At 29.0% G+C, this 20,132-nt stretch overlaps 3 protein-coding genes across 4 annotated transcripts; 2 read left to right on the plus strand and 1 right to left on the minus strand.

Annotated features, from left to right (window-relative positions):
* Positions 1–369: 369 nt before the first annotated feature.
* Positions 370–3,912, plus strand: LOC132944413 (charged multivesicular body protein 7). The gene is made up of 7 exons (XM_061013733.1): positions 370–818; positions 1,235–1,430; positions 1,495–1,875; positions 1,965–2,084; positions 2,157–2,261; positions 2,321–2,474; positions 3,615–3,912. Exons 1-7 carry the CDS (start codon positions 571–573, stop codon positions 3,695–3,697), a joined length of 1,287 nt encoding a protein of 428 aa, XP_060869716.1. The 5' UTR covers positions 370–570; the 3' UTR covers positions 3,698–3,912.
* A 2,272-nt stretch (positions 3,913–6,184) lies between these two features.
* LOC132944412 (eukaryotic peptide chain release factor subunit 1) lies at positions 6,185–12,011 on the minus strand. Of its 2 annotated transcripts, XM_061013732.1 has the most exons (10): positions 11,590–12,011; positions 9,946–10,121; positions 9,750–9,877; positions 9,561–9,671; positions 9,269–9,499; positions 9,066–9,195; positions 8,661–8,881; positions 8,439–8,586; positions 8,144–8,242; positions 6,185–6,496 (listed from the first exon to the last, which is right to left on the minus strand). In XM_061013732.1, the coding sequence occupies exons 1-9, from the start codon at positions 11,679–11,681 to the stop codon at positions 8,163–8,165; spliced, it is 1,317 nt and encodes a 438-aa protein (XP_060869715.1). In that variant the 5' UTR covers positions 11,682–12,011; the 3' UTR covers positions 6,185–6,496; positions 8,144–8,162. The 2 variants fall into 2 exon arrangements, with proteins under 2 accessions (XP_060869715.1, XP_060869714.1); XM_061013731.1 differs by lacking the exon at positions 8,144–8,242 and having other exon boundaries at positions 11,590–12,008.
* Positions 12,012–18,550: 6,539 nt separating this feature from the next.
* Positions 18,551–19,853, plus strand: LOC132944824 (SRR1-like protein). The gene is made up of 2 exons (XM_061014343.1): positions 18,551–18,938; positions 19,088–19,853. Exons 1-2 carry the CDS (start codon positions 18,886–18,888, stop codon positions 19,770–19,772), a joined length of 738 nt encoding a protein of 245 aa, XP_060870326.1. The 5' UTR covers positions 18,551–18,885; the 3' UTR covers positions 19,773–19,853.
* Positions 19,854–20,132: the final 279 nt, after the last annotated feature.

A 20,132-nucleotide genomic window follows, 5' to 3' on the forward strand; every position in this document is an offset into this window, starting at 1 on the left:
AAACACACAAAAAAAATAAACAAAACACACATCATTGCAAAATCAATACATTTATCACTCTAAAATAGGTACCAAAAATAGTCAACAATTTCGAATAGCTTTAAGAAAGATAAAATATTTTGAAAACAATATCATGTCTATGTTGTTTTTGTTAACTTTTCTCAATTATTTTTGAAATTACTGATCATTTTCTACTTTAGAACAGGATTTCTTTAAGTGGAAGTATAATTTGGAAGAGGAGCATGCCATAGGCAACTCATCGTACGAATCAGACATGGCCGATTTGAGGATTTCCATACGTCCAGAACAACGTCCGTGGTTATTATCTACGGAAAAAAGGAAAACATCAATATTATCACGGACTAAGATATAGTGTGATATCAAACTTCTGGTTGTGTCGTTATTCGTTAATGCCTTTCATAAAAATCTCAAATCTGTAAGTCTGTTACTGTCTATTATACTCTATAGCTGTTGTCCAGTGCTCCAGTCCTGTGCGGTGTACAGTTTATGGATTCACGTCAGACGTGTTAAATGTTAATAGCCATTTCGTAACTATCAACAGAAAATATTATGTCTAATCAAAAATGGACCGAAGGTCTATCCGATGAACGGATTACAGTTTTAATGGCGCCATTCAAAAATCGGTCTGTAAACGAAGTGAATTATGACAACAAAATGAAATTCTGGAAAAATACAATTGTATCTGAGTGTGACCGTAGGCACCGTTGTTCATTTTCTGTAAACGAATTGAAAACATGGTTCTTGTTCAGAGGACGATCACCACTATGTCTACTGATAGTTGTCGAGGATATGTTTAGGTAAGTTCAGCATACCAAAATCCTGAACTAGGAAACATAAAATGAATGAACTATAATTCTTGCATAAAACCATTTGACAATACCTTGTATGGCTTTGTTGCAAAGTGTTTGATCGTATGTTGACACAAAATCCTTTTTGCATTCATATGGTTATACATGTAGTCATTTTTACCTTTTAAGATTTAATTTACAATCCATTTCCTCTAATTTTTTGCGCATCCCCGCGCGACACCCTACCATTGCAGAACTGGTTTTAATAGCAGGTTGACGCGAGGGAATGCGCAGAATCGTTGCATTCTCTTGCTGGACAGAGTAAAGGTATAGAATATTCTTAACATATTATTATTAATATTTATGTAAAACAGTTTGTGAATGTATTACCTTATAAGTTATACCTACTTATATTTTTCATTCAGAGAAGGAATCATAAAATCCCAATCAAATTTTGAACAAATGACGTCTCAAAGCAACAGTAATTGGTCAACTTGGGCAGTAAACACATTAGTAAAAAGTCCATTGTCATGGTCTGTTGGTAGAATTAAAGAATCGATTTTATCTCCAACTCCTGCTATTGACGAAAAATCAGAATATGTAGTTTTACATTTGGTTGAGGTAATACATTTTATTATAAGTCTTTAATATTTACTGTCCTTAAATATTCTATTTTATTTTAAAGAATCAAGCTAATGAACTATTTAACATTATTTCTGTGAATGATCAATCGCAAATCCTTTTCATGGACGATATACAAAAAAGACTTAATAAAATGTGGAACGCTGATGTGTCAATGACTTCTACTGAACTTATAGTGCACTCATTGGAAATTCGGAATAAAGTTTTTGTAGAACGCGGTGAACATCTAGTGACCAACAAAACATTAGTTAAAATTGCAAGTGGTGACAAAGATGTTGAACCTATTTCTGAATTAGAAAAGAATTTTTTTAAATTAAAAGAAACCGAGAAAATATTAATTGGTGAAATTAGCAATATGGATTTTGAAAAAGAATCCTTAGTCAAAGAAGCTAAAAGTTACATAGCCAAAAATATGAAGCCTATTGTAAGTTTCTTAAGAACATTTCAAACATTTGTAATATATACCTAATATTATCAAATAATAATTTAATAAAAATCAAATAAAAAAATTAGGCACTAACATACCTGCGAAAAAAGAAAGAAATTGAAAAACGAATAGAAAAACAGCTGAAATCACTTGACAATGTGCAAGCCTTAATTTCAAGAATAGAAGAATCTAAATACAACGCTGAAGTAAATAACAATATAAAATAGGTATTATGAATAATCAGAGTTTTTACCGAACTTTAAATTATAATTCTATAGGTATTGCAATCGTATGCTCATGGACTTGCAGCTTTAAAACTTTCATCTAAAGATTCTGGTCTCACAATTGATAATGTTGATGAAACAATGGCAGAATTAGCAGAAGTAATTATAATACAACAAACAAATTATATTGTTATCACATTTAATTTTTATTATTATAGGTCATAGACGAACACAAAGATATGCAATCAGCAATGGGTAGTTTAGTCGATGTTAAACAAAAGTATAACGAACAAGAATTAGAAGATGAACTGGCTGACCTTTTGAGTAAGGATGAACCAGCCGCATCAAACACAGGAAAATATCTCATTCCAGGTAGCGTTTTAGTAGCATTTAATATATTCGCGGGGGGGAGTAAGGGGTTAGTTATATTAGCCCATTGTCCCATAAATCCCCTTATTTGTGTCTGGTATTTCCTCAGTTAATTTAAATGATTTTAAATAATTACCGGGGTTGGGTTTTTTAGCATTTGTATATTTCTTTCAAAATGCTTAGAGCAGCTATGTCAGCCTGGTCAAGACAGTTAGGTAGCGATTGCTGCCCAAGCCCCTAACCTTTTTTTACCTATATACCTTAATCCTCAATAAATAATTTGACAGTATAAAATATTATGAACACAAAATTACAAATGAGTTCAAATAGAAAAAGATAATATCTTAAGTAGTATTTTGAATTGAATAAAGATTTGATTTAACTTCAAACGAATTAAGGAGGAAATTATATTCTTACTTGAAATTGTATGCGTATAATTTTATATCTACATACGCTTGGTTGGGCCCCTAAACAAAAATCGGTACTGGTCTAGTTGACCCTCGCTCAGAAGGCAATTCCCCTGCCACTTACATCTCTCATATTTTCGATATTATAATCAATAATACATTATGGCGGGCGTCAACTAAACCTGAGTAGCAGGGGTCAACTTGACCAGTACCCAAAAATCCTGCCTGGGCCCTTTAGTGGCCAGGCCAACACTGCTTAAGACACGTAAGCATAAAATTTATTTTATGATACAGCAAACTAAAATTTAAAATTTTATTTTGTATATATTTCAATTTTGATCAGTTTTTTAATCAAAATTGGTTATCATGTTTGATGAAATAACATTTTAATAAACGTGTTTTTGATTATCTGACCACATGGAGGCTCTGACGCGACTAGCAACGGCGTTCATTATTACGTATTAAATATTTGCTTTAAATTTTAAACTTTTATTATAAGTTTTAACTCTTGTTGTTAAATTTAAATTTTTAAATTTTTTATTGTTTTTATTGCAGATTTAGCAATACTTAAGGTAATATTATAGGAAATATTTTTGCAATTTTAAGTGCAATCTACGCATTTTAATTAAAATCTCAATCTTGATCACTTATAATATCCTCCCTCCCTCATTGAAAGTTTGTGGGGACGCCACTGAATGTATCTATAGTATTAACAATTGAAAAACAATTTTTACAGACCTACCAAGTGTACCGGACAACAGTTTGGAAGGTGAAGAATTGGATCTCGACCGGAGATTCCAGTTGTTGAGAGAACATTAAGTAAATTAATCAAGAAAATAAACGATTCTAAATAAATACAATATATTAATGTATATCATAATTTTATATATTTACTTACATTATAAATAATTTAGCCAAACTGCTAATAATGTACAAATGTTATTGTGGTAATTTGCTATTTTTTTTACAAGAAAAAAAATACATTGTTGATAAAATATACTCACATTTTTAAATAATTAAAATATTTATCATGACTTTCTGATTTTCGTTTAATTAAAATCTAAGTAAAACGGTTAAGTTAATGTATTAATTTTATTATTATATTCTAAGAACACAAGTCAATACCATCTACTTACAATCATACATTTTTGTCAACTAGTACTACCTAATCATAACTTTGTAAAATTATTTAAGCCATTTTCTCAATATATTTCAAACAATTGACCTCCAAATCAACAGTCCGTTGTGTTTCATAACTAGATCAATCTAAATTTGCTAGAACTAGAATTATGATAGTTTTAATTGAAAGCGTTTTAAAACCCGCAACTCTCCAAGTCTGCATTTAATATCTATTCAACTTGAAGGTATTAGTGAGGTGTAAGTGGCTCTTTTTTCTAGATAAATAGAGCTTGTACATTTTATCCATATTTAATAGATTATTTAAAATTTACATTATGATGCTTCAATAACTTGTGTCTAAATCGTTGTATAATATGTTAGTTATGTTTAGGATAATACTAGAATATTATTAATCCTAAGTCAAATCAGCCTTTTATGGTATTGCCCTTATTTATATTTAATGATTAACATATTTTATACATTGGTGTGATAGAATTATAAAACAAATACCCCCTAACACTGGTAGTGGTAACAACCACACTGTTCTGAACCGTGGGAAGGCTCTACGGGTATATATTATTTTGGTTTGACATATTAATTGAAAGGCTTTATTAGTCATTTAAAACAGTAGAACAGTTTTCCAACAAATACCAACATTTTACAGTAAATTACCAATAGTGTATTAGCAGGATTCAGAAATCAGATTTAATGAAGAAACTCAGTGTCCAATTATATAAAAACAAAACAAATGATTAAATTGTGCAAACCTAAATTAGGATAGTCTAATGTGATATTATTAACTGAACAATAAAAAAAAAAACAAACAATTGTAAGCAACACCTATATGGATAATATAATACGATTTTTTTTTAGTATTATTTAAATATTTATATTCTCATTTACAAATATAATAATTCATAACTAAAATGAATACAAATGTAGTACTTTGATTTAGTTCTTCTGTACGATTGGTTTTATTCTACTCGAGAACCCTATTTTTTTCTTATTATGTACCTAAATATTATTTATTATAGATTACAAAATTAGTTGCCTAAGAATTTGAATTTATAAAAATTGTTGCAATACAATTTACAACTTATTAAAAAAAAAACTTTGTACGTATTAGATATTAAAGCTTCTATTTATGATATTTTTTTACAATTCAAAAAAATATATATATATATAATACAAATATAAATTAGGCTAAAAGTTTAAAAAAAGAAACTACCTATCTAAGGTGTCCCACACAAAAGCATTTCAAATAAGTCACAAAATCCTAAGGCCACTCCTGTAGATAAATTATACTTTAATATAAGACAAAGTACAAATTAAAAATTGTATACTATCACATGGTCGCTTAAATATTTGTACTCCACCCAAAGAGCATGTATAGATATTAAGAATATTTTGTAATGTTGGTGGTTTCCAAAGATCCTGAAATTAAACTCAACCAATGAATGGTGAATAAAGCTTTAGAGTTTAGAATTGTTTTGTTCACGAAAAGGAAGCATTAAAAATACATATTTGTGGACATAGAAAAATGTACACTAAAAATAATTTTTTATCTAATTATATTTATATTTAGTAGCAGTTGAGCAAATTGAATAAATAAAAATGAATATGCAATTGTGACTTTGCAATGTTGAATCAATTAATGATGTCTGAATAAAGTATTTCCTACCAAAAAATTATGTAAAGCTTAAAGAAAAAATAGTTGTTGATTTGAGTTGTACAATATTACCATTAGATCAATAAGTTAAAAATATAACTATCTACATAAAATATTAAAATTATATAATATTAAAACTATGTATATAATAATTATTTTACATATAGAAGGATTTGAAAAGGATGTAACAAGGGTTTTTGTTAAATAATCAGACATATCCATTTCTGAAAAGTAGTACAAAAAAGTAAATAAACGTATGAATTGAACATTGAGAATTTAATTTATGTAGGAATATAAATTAATTTAAAATAGGGATTCTTGAAGTCCATTGAGCCTAAATTAAGTCTTTTAAAAAAAAAATATTTTATAATTAATTTCATAATCCAAGCATTCCAAAACAAAATTATATTTTAATAACTTGCGTTAATACTCATGCTTCACCCTGTATTACTCACTGTAATCTACTTTTTTGTATTTTATTATTGAAGTACTTAAAAATAATAAAGGGAAACACAATATTGAAATTTTAAAAAATATAAATATATTTTTTTAAATGTAATGGAATTATGATTATTTTGTTTTTTTACTTTTGAATAAAAAGATAACATCAAGTAAAGGAAATAATTATGTTTAAAATAATAATAGATTTCTTCTTTTTTTCAACATGCTTAAGCTAAAATGAACTGTACTTATTTAAATTTGCCCTAAGTATTCAATAGGTTATCCTTTTAAATATTTAATATCCTAATAATCGTCAATGTCATAAAGTTCATTTGGATCCAAATCATCACACTGCATACTTTGGAAATCAACTTTATAACGTAATAATCCTGAAAATGATAACAAAAACACATTGTTTAGTAAACAAATAATTACACCAATAAAGTATAAGAAAAACATTCAAATAAACAAAAAACAATCAATAGAAATATATTGTGTTTAGTACTTTCAAAGTTAACTTTACAGTGATTACATTAACGTCTAAATGTTAATGGGTATATTTATTTTCCATTTACAACAAATTTTCTATTTTATAAATACAATGTATTATTTAGATAAAGTTTTAAAAATGTTATTTTAATGTGACAAATGTACAGAAAATATAAAAAATTATAATAAAATATAATTATTGGTTATTTAAAATATTGAATGTTTTTCTTAATGAAGCGAAATATAACACAAAAATTTAAAAAGTAAATATATTATAAATTAAGCATAAAGCATTGTTTACAACACTCAAAATGTTCTCAGTCTAACAAGACTTAACCTACTTAAAAAATCATTTTTATTCAAAAAAAACAAAATCGCATAGTCATACTACTAACATATTATAAACGTCATAATTCTTTTAATAAAGCTCAGACAAAAGATAAAACTTAATATGTAAAACAATTTATACCAAAAAAATATGTTATGTACTACTCTATTTATTTAAACTTAAAATACTTATAAATAAAAATTGGGTTTAAAAGTGGTAATTTTCTGTCTTTGCCTAACACACGCACAACATAGGAATTTAGATGTGTTTTATTTCCAACATACCAATTCATCTAGTGAAGTGGTAAGAATGCTGAAAAAAGATTTGAATTCGTCGTTAAGTCTACTTAACTAAAATCAAAAAATGTGGGGAAGTTGATTCCCAACAAATTTAAATGTGTTTCAGCATTCTTATCACTCCACTAGATGAGATAATTAAATGAAAAAAACCAAATGTCTTCAGATTGATAATTTAAATTTTATTTATGTTATCCAACAAATAAAAACGCTAAGTTGTGGAATTTTGGTAATTCTACTATAAATACAGAGGAAGTAAAGTTGTTACGCGCAAAACAGTTTTTGGCTATGTTGTACATTTGTAAGACGGAGACAACACATGCGGGTTATCAGTGTATCACATTATCTTAATACTCAGACAATATTATATCAACTCTTTTGAAAATGTATTCTGCATTGAAATATGAAATTAAAATTATGAGCAATTATTAAAAAATATTTCAATCTCTGATAAATTACAAAATATAACAAATCTATATTTTTTTTTTAAATTTTAGTATTATAACTTATAAATACTTAAAAGTTCTAACTATGAAAAAATAAAACTGATAATTAATTTTAGCTATTAAAAATATCATTATGTTTACTGTTAATTATGATATGAACAAATATTTAAAACTGTTTTTGAAATGTATAAAAAAACAAAACTAAAATTAGATGTCTTACATATAATTCTAGATTCATATACCTACATAAAAAATGGTATAGTCAAAATAATTTAAATTATCTTAAATCTTTCATAGAATTTTATTATTATTAACTAAAGCATAATACATTTTAATTTTAAATAAAAATATAAATTATTATTCTAGTAAAAAATAAAACAAATTGCATTTAATTATGCATGCATTGAAATCAAATCATAATACAAATGTACTCATGCATATAATATAACACACATCAGTACTTGTTAATGAAGCTACCTTAGGTTAGTAAATATAGTTAGTAATCATCAAGATTCACATCGTCCAATGGCTCATCCGCTTGCAAGGACTGAAAATCAACCTTGTAGCGGAGTATGCCTGTCAATAAATTTAAATTTTATACTTATAGACCTAGAGGTTAATGAGTCCAACCATAATTTGAAAATTGTATATTAATTATTAAAGCTTATTAACCACTATATTATATATTATAATTAATTATTAGATATACCTAAAAAGTATGAAAATATTTTTTCATTTCCATTATTAATATAAATTAAATATAATTACTCACCTCCTATGCCACCAAATCCTCTTACAAATTGTGATCCTTCTTGAGATTTATCTGTGATTATTTCTAAGGTAGCTCCGAAAATTTTATAATTGTTTGCTAACCATTCCAAAAGTGGCTGACACTCAACTAATTCCAATTCAACTCCGGTCTATAACATATTACATTACAAATTATTTGAATATTCTTTATTATTATCAATTAATTTGGATTAAGTAGACATACATCTTTTTCTGTGAAATGTGATTTATCTTTTTCTTGTTCTGGGGTCAAATGTAATATTTTTTCTTCAGCTGTTGTATGGTTTTTTAAGACATATCTCTGAATGTCTAGGTTCTCCCAACATATTAATGTTTCAACAGATCCAAGTTCTAAAGCTTTTAAAGTATCCTCAACACCAAAACAGTATTTTCCAGTGTCTTGACTGATCTCATCAAAATATCGTCCTAAAAATAAATTCACATCATAACTCAATTTAAATTATTTTTTTATCACAATTAAATAGCAATGATTAGGATAACAGTTTAGCATAGTAAAAACATGTTAGTTATTACGTTATTTATTTACATTTATGGCACTAATAATATTTACTATTTGTATTTATTGTAAAAGTATTAGGTAGATTTTTACCTATTAATTTTTTTTCTTGAATAAATTTAACATTTTGTAATGATTCAGCAGCTAATTCTATTGCTTGGTTAAAACCATTTTCACCACCGTAAGATACATCAACTAATTTAATAATTTTTGCTTGTAGCCGCTAAAACAAAATTATTTTTATTGTTATTATATTTGTATCACTGTATTGATAAATAGGGATTAAATATACTTACAGGATCAAACATATCAGATTGACTAAGTTCTGTTTTAAAGTCTGCACTACCAGCCAATATTAATCCAGCTGCATTAGGTTTGTCATTTGTAATAAACAATTGAGTGGCTACCTCTGCTACTTTACGTACGTAATTGTGTCGTTTTTCCATACGTAGACGAGCAAAACGTAAAGCAGATTGACCTCCTCTACCGTGCTTTTTCGGTAAGTCCACAGTAAATTTATGAAGAACCTAAACAATTTTTTTTTAAATTATAAAATATATAAAGCTAAATTAACAGCTAAAATCAAACCTCTCTGGTGTTTCCTTGTAAAGTACCAAACAATGCACCATTACCATCCATCACAATGAAACCAAATTTATTGTCATCTGCTAATAGTGCTGTAAGAGCTTCTGTATGAAACTATAATATAAATTCATTATTAATAAGTATATACATTAAATTAATGTGTTCTTGGGTGTACAATTAAATCATTTTTACCTTATTATCACAAAGGTACAAAGAAGTATTTATAGGTTTGAATGGCTCAAAATCAATATTGACTTTCTTTTCTTTGCCTTCCTCAGTCACAATGGTTCCACAATATACTACTAATCCATTAGGTGGAACTAACAAATAAAACACAGCACATAGTAAATAAATGAGGCACCAATACAATTAAATTTAAAAAAATTACCTTTAGTGTAAAGTTTTAATCTTTGCTGTACTGATGTAATAGCACCCAATACTGATAATCTGTTTACACGTGACTTGATGTTTGATGCAGTACCATATTCATCAGCTAACATTTTACTCACTCTGGAAATCTGATCCTTAGGAGGTATGATTAACGATATCATACTTGTTCCATTACTAAAAATAAAACATTAAATACTTATAAGAATGGTAATTTTGTCATTTATGTTTAAATATGCCTTGCTTCAAAAACTATCATTGATGTTTAATACTTATAATAATAAAGTTTTCAAGCGTTTAATTTTAGTATAAATTGCAACTTATAAAAGGCTATACTCTATATGCCAAGAGAATGTGGTTGCGCACAAACCAAAACACGTCATTCTCTGCCTCAACTATCTAAATACCCATTTCCCAGTCTCAGTCATATGCACAGAGTAAACACATTCTCTCACAAACAAATCAGACTTATACAAGTCTTAAAAAAATATTTTCAATAGACCAATTATACAGTAAAAGTTTAGACATGACCTATCTTTAGACAAATCCTCATTGGCATCCTAAAGTAGCCCTAAAAATTACTTGAACTAATATAAATACAAGGATTAAGTATGATTAATATTAGATATTTAAAATTTTTTTAATTGTTGTTATAACTTAGTTTAAGAGTGATTGATAATATAATAGTTAATAGTTTATGAAACAGGTATTCATTTCAATATGAGAAGAAGTTTCTGTAAAAGACCTTCATAAGCTGTAAGTACTGTAAAGCAAGTATACCACACCCAGTAGCCACAAAAACAGGACATGAGGTTTCTTTTGATATAAAATAGTTAATAGGGGCATACCATTTAGTTATTTATGTATGAACTATTGTATGACTTACAAATTGCAATACACACTAATAAGTAGATACGCAAAAAAAAAATATTGTTTCAACTTTCAAGATAAAATGTTTACTATAATAGATACATGTATTGTCCAATTTAATAAAACTATGATTAACTTACATAGGTATCACAGAAAAAAGAGATAAAACTCTTATGAGTTAAGTTATGAAATCTGTTTTGTAGAATTGGGCTTTTAGCTACCAATCTAGAAACTAGATGTTAAACCAGATGCTTTACCGGGTCTGTATAGAATAATAAAAGCAATATACTGGCATCGCCTAACAAAGTTACATTATTATGTGCATGAAAAGGTTATAACAATAAAATACATTGGATAACATAAACAGAACGTGAACATTACAGGCCTTCACCTACAGACGTGACTGACACTTTGTCACATTACATGGATTGAACTGGTACATTTGAAAATGGTAAACAGTATTTTTAATTGCAATAAAAAACAGCTTTTTTTTGTTATGTATTAGTATGGACTGTAGGACATGATTCAATCAAATTTCGGTCGCTGACCTAACAAAAATATTATAATATATTTTTCTCATGGGAAACCCTCCCTCCTCCTCCACCCCACCGTCAAACAGACGACGATCAATCTATTTAACATCGAAATTTGACACTCGTTGGACATATCCAAGTTCTATGGGGCACTTATGCCACGGCGGCGGTGGGGTCGAAATAGTGCCCTACGCGTAAGTATGCATAATAATAAGATACTATTATATAATAGCTTCACTCACCCTCGGGCCATCTCTAGACTCTTGATGAGCTTCTTGATCTTCCATATCTCTACGTTGCGATCCGAAGTGGTCTCCTCACCGTTTGTGGTCATTTTTGGTGAATGTGAGGAGTACAACGAGAGAACGACGACACGGGAAACTGAGAGAATGCACACACGGCGGACGGACTGGCGCGCGACTTTGCGTCAACAGTTTTCTGCGGGTTTCTACCGTTGTCCGCGACCAGAGCAGGGACGATTGGCAGACAATGTAACAATGGTATACAATAAAATATATTATACACCGTCTTGTTGAATATTTTATTTTTTAAATGTGTTCAATTAAAATGTGTGACTCGACGAAGTAGGTTAGGCAGGCGCGAGGAACACAGTCGGTCGCGCACACACACTGACAAAACGTCACACGCACACGCACGCACGACGGAACGGTAGCAGGCGGGCAGCAGTCGTGGACACGCGCACACGCACACACACGCGACGCAAACGCACGCCACTGGTCGTAGTCGATGGGCGGACGTTCGCGGTGCGGTGGTGTGGTCCGCTATTCCGTGATAACAGATAAGGTGAGGTGATAACGCGGTCGCGAGGCCGCGGCATGTGTCAGTGGCCGCCGCGTCAGCTGCTGCACTGCTTCGGGCTTTAGCAGTGGCCAGTTGGGGGGACTGAGGGTACGTCAACTGCTGAAAATAATTATCGTAAATCCAAAATCGTAATGATCGATTATTATTTATTATTTAACTGTTTACCCAGTACCCACCGTGGCAATCTCATTCGTCGTAATAATGATTAAAATATTAAAATATAATATAATCATCATTATTGAATTATTGAACTATTCATTTGTACTGCGATATAAATTATAAATAAAAACTATCGAGCTAATAATGGTCAATAGCTGAAGACCCTTTCCGTCGTCGCCGATGCTTACTAGTTACCACGATTAAAGATATACCTTTATTATATCTTTAAGACTTTAATCGTGCTTTCGTGCTAGTTACTAGCAAGCCCGGATTAAGGGGGGGCAAGGAGGTCACGGTCTCGGGGCCCATTGATTTTAAGGGTCCATCTTTATCCACAAAATATATTTCTTTAACGCGTCCAATACAGCTTTCAAAAATAATAATTATTTAAGTAGGTAGGTATAGTAAGTAGGTAAATTATTATTAAAAATTATATAATAAAATTGTTCTCAATTTTCTGTCACGAAAAATTACTATAAATAATGAACTATGTTTGGCAACAATTTTGTTTGTTCGTTTTTTTTTTTTGAGCATTTTAGTTTACCGATTTAACTATTTGAGTATATAAAAAGGTAGTCATAAGAATAAATTATTTAGCTTTTGTAAATTAGGTATTTCAGTTAAAAGTATTAATGCATATTATACTAAACTTTAGAGGACCATACTTAATAACCTAGTGAGCCAAAATTGATCTTTTGACTATCAAAATGTTCAGAAAAAAAGCTTTACCAGAATCCATCAAAAATATAGTGGTTACCATTTGAAAAAATAAAGTCGATTTTATTATTGGTACAACTGCGTGTTTAAAAATTTTGAAAATGTTATAAAAAATTGCCTGTTAAAAATAAAGAAACGCGTATTTTTTTGTTTTAACAAAATTTCATATCATTGATCCTAAGATCTTAGTCCATGGCCATAAACAATATTATTATTTATCACTGATAAGGATAACATATAACAGGCAATTCGTTTTATAATTGATTTGTACTGTATTTTTGTCAACGATCACACCGTCAACTATACCTAAAGATCTCTCTAACTATACCCATTCCCAGCGTCAAAAAAATTGTATAGGTAAGAAGAAGAACACAGTGAACAATTTACAAACTTGAATCAAGATTTTCAAGGAAGAAATTTGAGTTCAAGAGAGTTCAAGAAGTTACATGTGCAATATACAAGCGATACGTACCGGACCCATATCGGACTCAGACTTCGATACGAGCAGGTACGTAACTATTCGGTACAGGGGCGGACTGAGGCCCTGAAGGCCCAGGTGGGTATAAGTTTCAAATCTACCAAACAAGAGACTCGTGTTACAATTTTTATTTTAAATAAAATAACTTTTTAAGGAACTCATTACAAAACTAAAAAAATTCTGTAGGTTTATACTCAACTAAATTTAACATAATAAAATAAAACTTAAATTTAATTTGTAACTATTCTTTTGAAAAATAACAATAAATATTATTATTATTATATTATTATAAAACAAATTAATTCAATATTACAATTTTTAAACTTTATTATACAAGTGTTGTAACTTTATTATACAAATGTTGTAAAAATATGAATTTCAAACGCTCATAAAAATTTAATTTGAATTTCTTGTAGACATTTTTTTTTTTTTTTGATAAAGGTAGACAAACTTATAGACAATCTTGTATTACATTTTCAAATCTTAGATTGAAAAAGAAAAATTTTAATGAATTCTCAACTCAAAATAATTTGCTAATTTTCGTGATTTTTCCGTATTTTGTCAAAATTTGAACTTTAAATGCTTATAAATAAAAACTGTGACTAAGGATTTTTAATATTTTTTAAATGTCATTGTAACAATACAGTATAGGAGCCTTCTATTAATTTTTCAAGCTTTTTTACTCGACAGATAAAATTTTATTGATATTTATAGAAAAAAAAACTAAAAAAAATGGAAATTGACAATGTCCGTAAATAGCTCAAAATAAGTCAAAATAAGTCAAAATATTTGGAAAATGTTATGGTGTATAGGAAATGCAATTATAAACATTCAGTCAAAATGTCATGTCAACGTTCATTTGTTTTAAAGTTACACCATAAACCAAAATCGATTTTGTCAAAAACAGATTTTGCGTAAAAATTCCCGTTTTTCCTTTGTTTTTCTTTTGTTTTTCACGTCGCTTTTGAAAACTATTGAGAATTTTAAAATTTGACCTCCCGATTGCACCAATCGAACAAGATACTGTTGAAGAAAACCGAAGCAGTTTTACTGCCCCAAACCGTGATGACAGACACAAAAAAATAAAAGAAACACACATTGTAAAATCAATACATTCATCGCTTCGCTCAGAATCTATAATGTAATGTTTTTTAATTTAAATACTATTTTTTATACTAATTACTATTATTGTTTAAAAAAATTAATAAATTACTAAGTGTTCCAGAACTTCTACCAATACCATTTATTAACGTGTATCATTACATAATAAATTCCAAAAATGAATCTAAAATAACTTTTATAGCTTTCGCGACTGCAGTTGGACTGTTCCAGTTGTTTTATTTTTGTAAATATTATTGTAATATTGTATTCTTCGTTTTCACGGTAATAATTACGGTGTTGAATTGAAAAATTATTAAGAATAACAAATATATAACTCGAGGCCCAAACATAAAACATCTAGAGGGCCTGGGTGGGTATGGCCACTTACCCACCCTGCCAGTCCGCCCTGATTCGGTAGGTATTCCATATCGATACGTTTCTTCTTGAAAATCTTCATTATGTTAACCAAACTGCAGTGGCGTATTTGAAATAATTTTTCAGGAGGGGGGAGGGAATACGAAAATCTCTCAGCTGTTAAAATATAAGGAAATTTAAATACAATTAACTATACATTTTTATTTTTATTTTATTTGGTTAGGGTTTTAGACACTGGTTCAAACATCAAACTTGTTCAGTTATAATCCAAGATAAATTCAACACAATAAAACCACCTTATTTATTGTTCAACAGTTTAAATTTGAATATAATATAGTCTATAGTCAATATAATTATAATATAAGGTCTATATTTCTTTTTTTCGTGACATATCAATGACCTCATCTATTTGAATGTCCCTTACTCGACCGTAACCAAGTTTTTGACCTAAGTTGAAAAATCAAAGCATAACAAAATAATGAAATTATCATGCATAAGCCAATTACCAAGTCACTATTTGGACATAAGTGTGCAATTGGTCAGTTATAGCAGATGAGAAAATTATATTATGAATTATTAATTAAAATTATACTTAAAAATTATTAGTGATATGTGGTCATATAAGGCATAACTTTGTTATTTTATCGACTTAAAATTTAAAGTAAAATATTGCTTAAATTAATACATGCAGCAAGAGATGTTAGCATATAAGAGCTATGTAGTAAAGCTAGTATAAGTAATGAAACGCATTAATATAATAGATGAATAATAGATGAACAGAAATACAGAATCAACTATATTTAGACGTATTCAATTTTAGTATAAGTATAGTAAGAATAAACTATTATCACAGAATATTGATTATTGATTTTTATTACAACTTACTTTATTTCTATGATTAACTCAGAACATGGACCATGGTACCTATTGATGTTAGTTACAAAATTGGGTATCGTATTTGGTGGGAATATAAATCTTATCTTAAATAGTTAAATCGTGGTGGGAACTGGGAACGCATTATAGGCAAGTACGTCCTGTATAGTCATAATACTCATAATAATGGAATTTAACTTATAATTACAGCTTCCAAAAAACAGTAAAAATAAAATAAGTCTTGGTGTTCCGGGGGGGGGGGGAAATGCCCATATTACCCCCCCTCAAATGTGCCACTGAACCAAAGTGTGGTTTGTTATATATTATGATATCATTTTCGGCTGGTTATTTACAATTTGTTATCATAAACGTTTTTGTCTTTTTTCAATTAAAAAGTGACAATTCACAATTGTGTTCTATTCAAACTTCAAATTAAATTTAATATAAAATTAATTATTAAAATTCAATAATTTAAACTGATTCATAACATTGTTTTATAGTTTAAATAAAAAGTACAATAAAAATGACTTGAATTGATTATTTTATATTATCAACTATCATTATTTTAATATTAATTATTATAATATGGGAGTTGTGAGGCAAAACCCTTACGGCTTATTTTGTAACCATGTTTTTCATCCCCTCCGTTGAAATATCCTGAGAACGCCTCTGATCTTTTGATATAAGCTGTAATAGTTATAGACTATAGAAGCTATTTATAAAAAAATCTTCTTTACTTTGTGATTTTACCACTAGTGGATTTTTACCGAGGTGTAAGTAATAAATATTCACTACCAACATTTTACCGGAGGTAAATTTCCCATTAAGGGCTGGATGGAGAGGGGGATGAAATATCACTGAGGTAAACTTGTACAGTTACTCCGGACCTTGATGAACATTAAACAGCCGCTGTCTGCTTGCGACCGTGCAGGGTAGGACTTCAAATTTTCGGAATGGTGTACTTACAATTAAAAATAAATTCTATTACTATTAAAAAATAATTTTATTTAGGCCCCCCTCCCCTGAGAACCTCTTCTGCTGTAGGTTAAACAGAAAAAAAAATCCTGAGTGCGCCGTATTGATTTAAACACAGATGGCTTATTGTGGCTATAACTGTGAAATGTGAAGATACCTCTCGTATACATCTTGAAACTTAAGAGCACGTCGTATCCTCATATATTATGTTGTCTCCGGACTCCGGTTTACTAACACAACATATTATATTAAAATGTACGTCGTCCAGCAGTTCCAATTCTGTAGGTATTGTTAGCACCTAGCCTACATGTTAGAGTTCATAATTAACTTATAAAACTTAAATGTAAGATTGTAAGAATGTGTTCTAAGTTATTTAGTTGTTTTTTTACGATATTTTGATTTTAATTTAATTATGCGAGCATTTTCAAATATTAATATTTTACTTATAATATCTTTAATCGTAATTCACTCTAACACAAAATAGGAATTGCTGGAGAAGGATGTACACCATAATAGTATAATACCACAGTTTGGTATATTATGCGTTTGTAAGACGGACACCGACACATACGACGTTCACTTATCACTTCTAATAAGGCAGTATTGCATATTCTATTGCCTATGCATATCGCTAAAAGGGTTTTAATATATATATTTTTTTGAAGTGAATACCTTTTAGGCGACTCCGGACCCGTTTAGCGTTAAACGTTAAACGCCCCCACTCCTACCTTCTACCAACGCTCCACTCTGAAGAAATATATAAACAAAATTGTTGACAAAGGTTGCTTGCTCAATACACAGTCAAATATTAACCAAATATATCATAACCCATTATGTCAAAACAAGAATGATTTTCACTTGCAAAAGAAAAAATAAGCGAGTTGCTAAAAATAAGAAAACACCAAAAAAACTAAACGATTTTTCAAAATTAGTTTGAAGTTTATAAGATAACTGTTATTAAATAATATTATAATATAAATAATATACCTAATCATAAAATAAAATATGCAAAATATTTTAAACATGTTATTAGAGTTTTATATGAGCACTAGAAAATAATGCTCCACTCTACCAGACTACTATTAAAATTAGGAGCTGAATCATAATAGTCATATACAATTAAGGATTTTAAGAAGGATGAAAATATTCAAAGAAGTGATTAAATTATACATCATATTTTATAATATTGATGTCTACTCGATAAAAAATATGATTAAAATTTTAATCTATTCAGTATTCTGTGGTGTATACATATAGGGGTCCAGAGCATAGAGTAATTAGTAATTACTCTATGGTCCAGAGCACAGACATATATATAGTTAGTATATAGATATCTGTGGTCCAGAGTGATGACAACTTATCAATACACCTTAACACGGATAAAAACTTAGATTATGGAGATTATTAGTTATGGATAGAGTTACTGCATTATAAACGCGTATTACGAGTTAAAGACAACAAAAAGACAGTCGCAAGGTGACTGATTTCTATTGCGCATGCGTGTCAGTACTCTTCGCATATTTATCACACAGACTTCTATACTAGACTTCTAGTATAGAAGTCTGTGATTTATCACTAAGCTAGCGATGATATAAATTGCGCGTGATAACAGTTGTACCAATCATGCGCGTGAATACGTGATATCAATTGTGCGCATGCGCATTTATCACGTTACACCTATTCACCTTAGTTATGTTGGCTTCAAATATTTAGCCTATAGCTCTATCCCACGGACTAAGATATATATCTTGGACTATATCTTAGTCCGTGCTCTATCCATAGCATAGAACAATAGTATATTATGATCTAAGGATAAAAAGAATCTTTTTATCCGTGGTTATAACCTGCCTTATCAGAAGTGATAAGTGAGTGGCAAATGTATGGGAAACAGGCTATCTTCATAATTCATAATATGCATTCGGCATTGACATTTTTTATTTGGAATTTAAAATTTAAAACTAGACTAAAAAAATGATGTAAGATGTAACATCATATTTTACCATTCTAACTATATAGTAGGTAAGTATAGAAAAATATTATGTCAAAAAAAAATCGAAAACTCTTTTCTACAAGATCTCAAAAATATAAAAAGTAAGTACTTCTAAATCAATTGAATTTAACAGTATCGGCCTGGCCATAGAATGTCTATATTATCAGATATAAATTATGAATGATGATATTATTTTAATTAAGTACAACCTATACCATTATTTAATAATAAATCTATTTTTTAATTTTAGGAGCATAGAAGAATGTACAAATATTGTTGCCACTTCTACGTTTTGGATACACTTTTCAGCAACTATTAAAGTGGAATTAAATGGATCCAAGCTATCATCAATCCTGTGCTATGGATTAGGAAATTTTTTTGAGAGCATACAATCTAAATACCAGCTTGGTTTGCTATTAACAATTAAAAATGAATTTAAAGTGAAGAACTGTTATGTTTATGATCCCAAATTCACGGATGCTGAACGTTCCCATTTAGCGGAGATTGGATGTGATTCACTCTGTGAAAATGAAGAAGGAAAACGGAGTTTATTGCCCGGTACATTTGTGTATATGCCTCATTGTCCGAAACAGCTGCTAAATAATTTATTATGGGCAAATTGGAATAAGGAGATACTTACGAGTTGTATAATTGTTAGTAATAGCATTGATCAAACAGTGACTTCAACTTTAGACCGGATTTTAAATAAGTATGCTTACTATGTACAAAAAATATCTCCTCACGTCATAGAAAAAAAATGTTGTGATGATTTTATTTATGATGATGTATTCAACGATATGGCGCTTCATATATTTCCTAATGAAAAATTAAAAGAACTTGAAGATATTTTTTGGGAACGAGGTAAAGAACCATTATATGATAATGATGAGCTAGAATTTATAACAAAATTTGAGTGTATGTCTTTCCAATCTTAATATATAATACTATGATTAAACTTAAAACAACAATATGGCTGTATTTTTATGGTTCATTAATAAATTATAATTTTTTGTTTACATATTTTACTAATATTGGGTACTAACTATAAACCTGATTCTGACTCACATTTTTTTTCTTCTGATTTTATACCAGTATTATGACTTTTTACAAATTCAATTTCAATACTAATTTTCAATAGATGACAGAGGCACAGGAACTGTTCAACATTTCATGTATGGATATGATAAACAATTTGTTTTAAGTTTTTAATAAAACTTATTGAATACAAATTAAAATAATTAATAAATATCCATAGGTATTATTAACTTTTTTTTGTTATGGAACTGTTGTTACTT

The sequence above is a fragment of the Metopolophium dirhodum genome, chromosome 5 (genome assembly GCF_019925205.1).
Source record: "Metopolophium dirhodum isolate CAU chromosome 5, ASM1992520v1, whole genome shotgun sequence".
Classification (NCBI taxonomy): Eukaryota; Metazoa; Arthropoda; class Insecta; order Hemiptera; family Aphididae; genus Metopolophium; species Metopolophium dirhodum.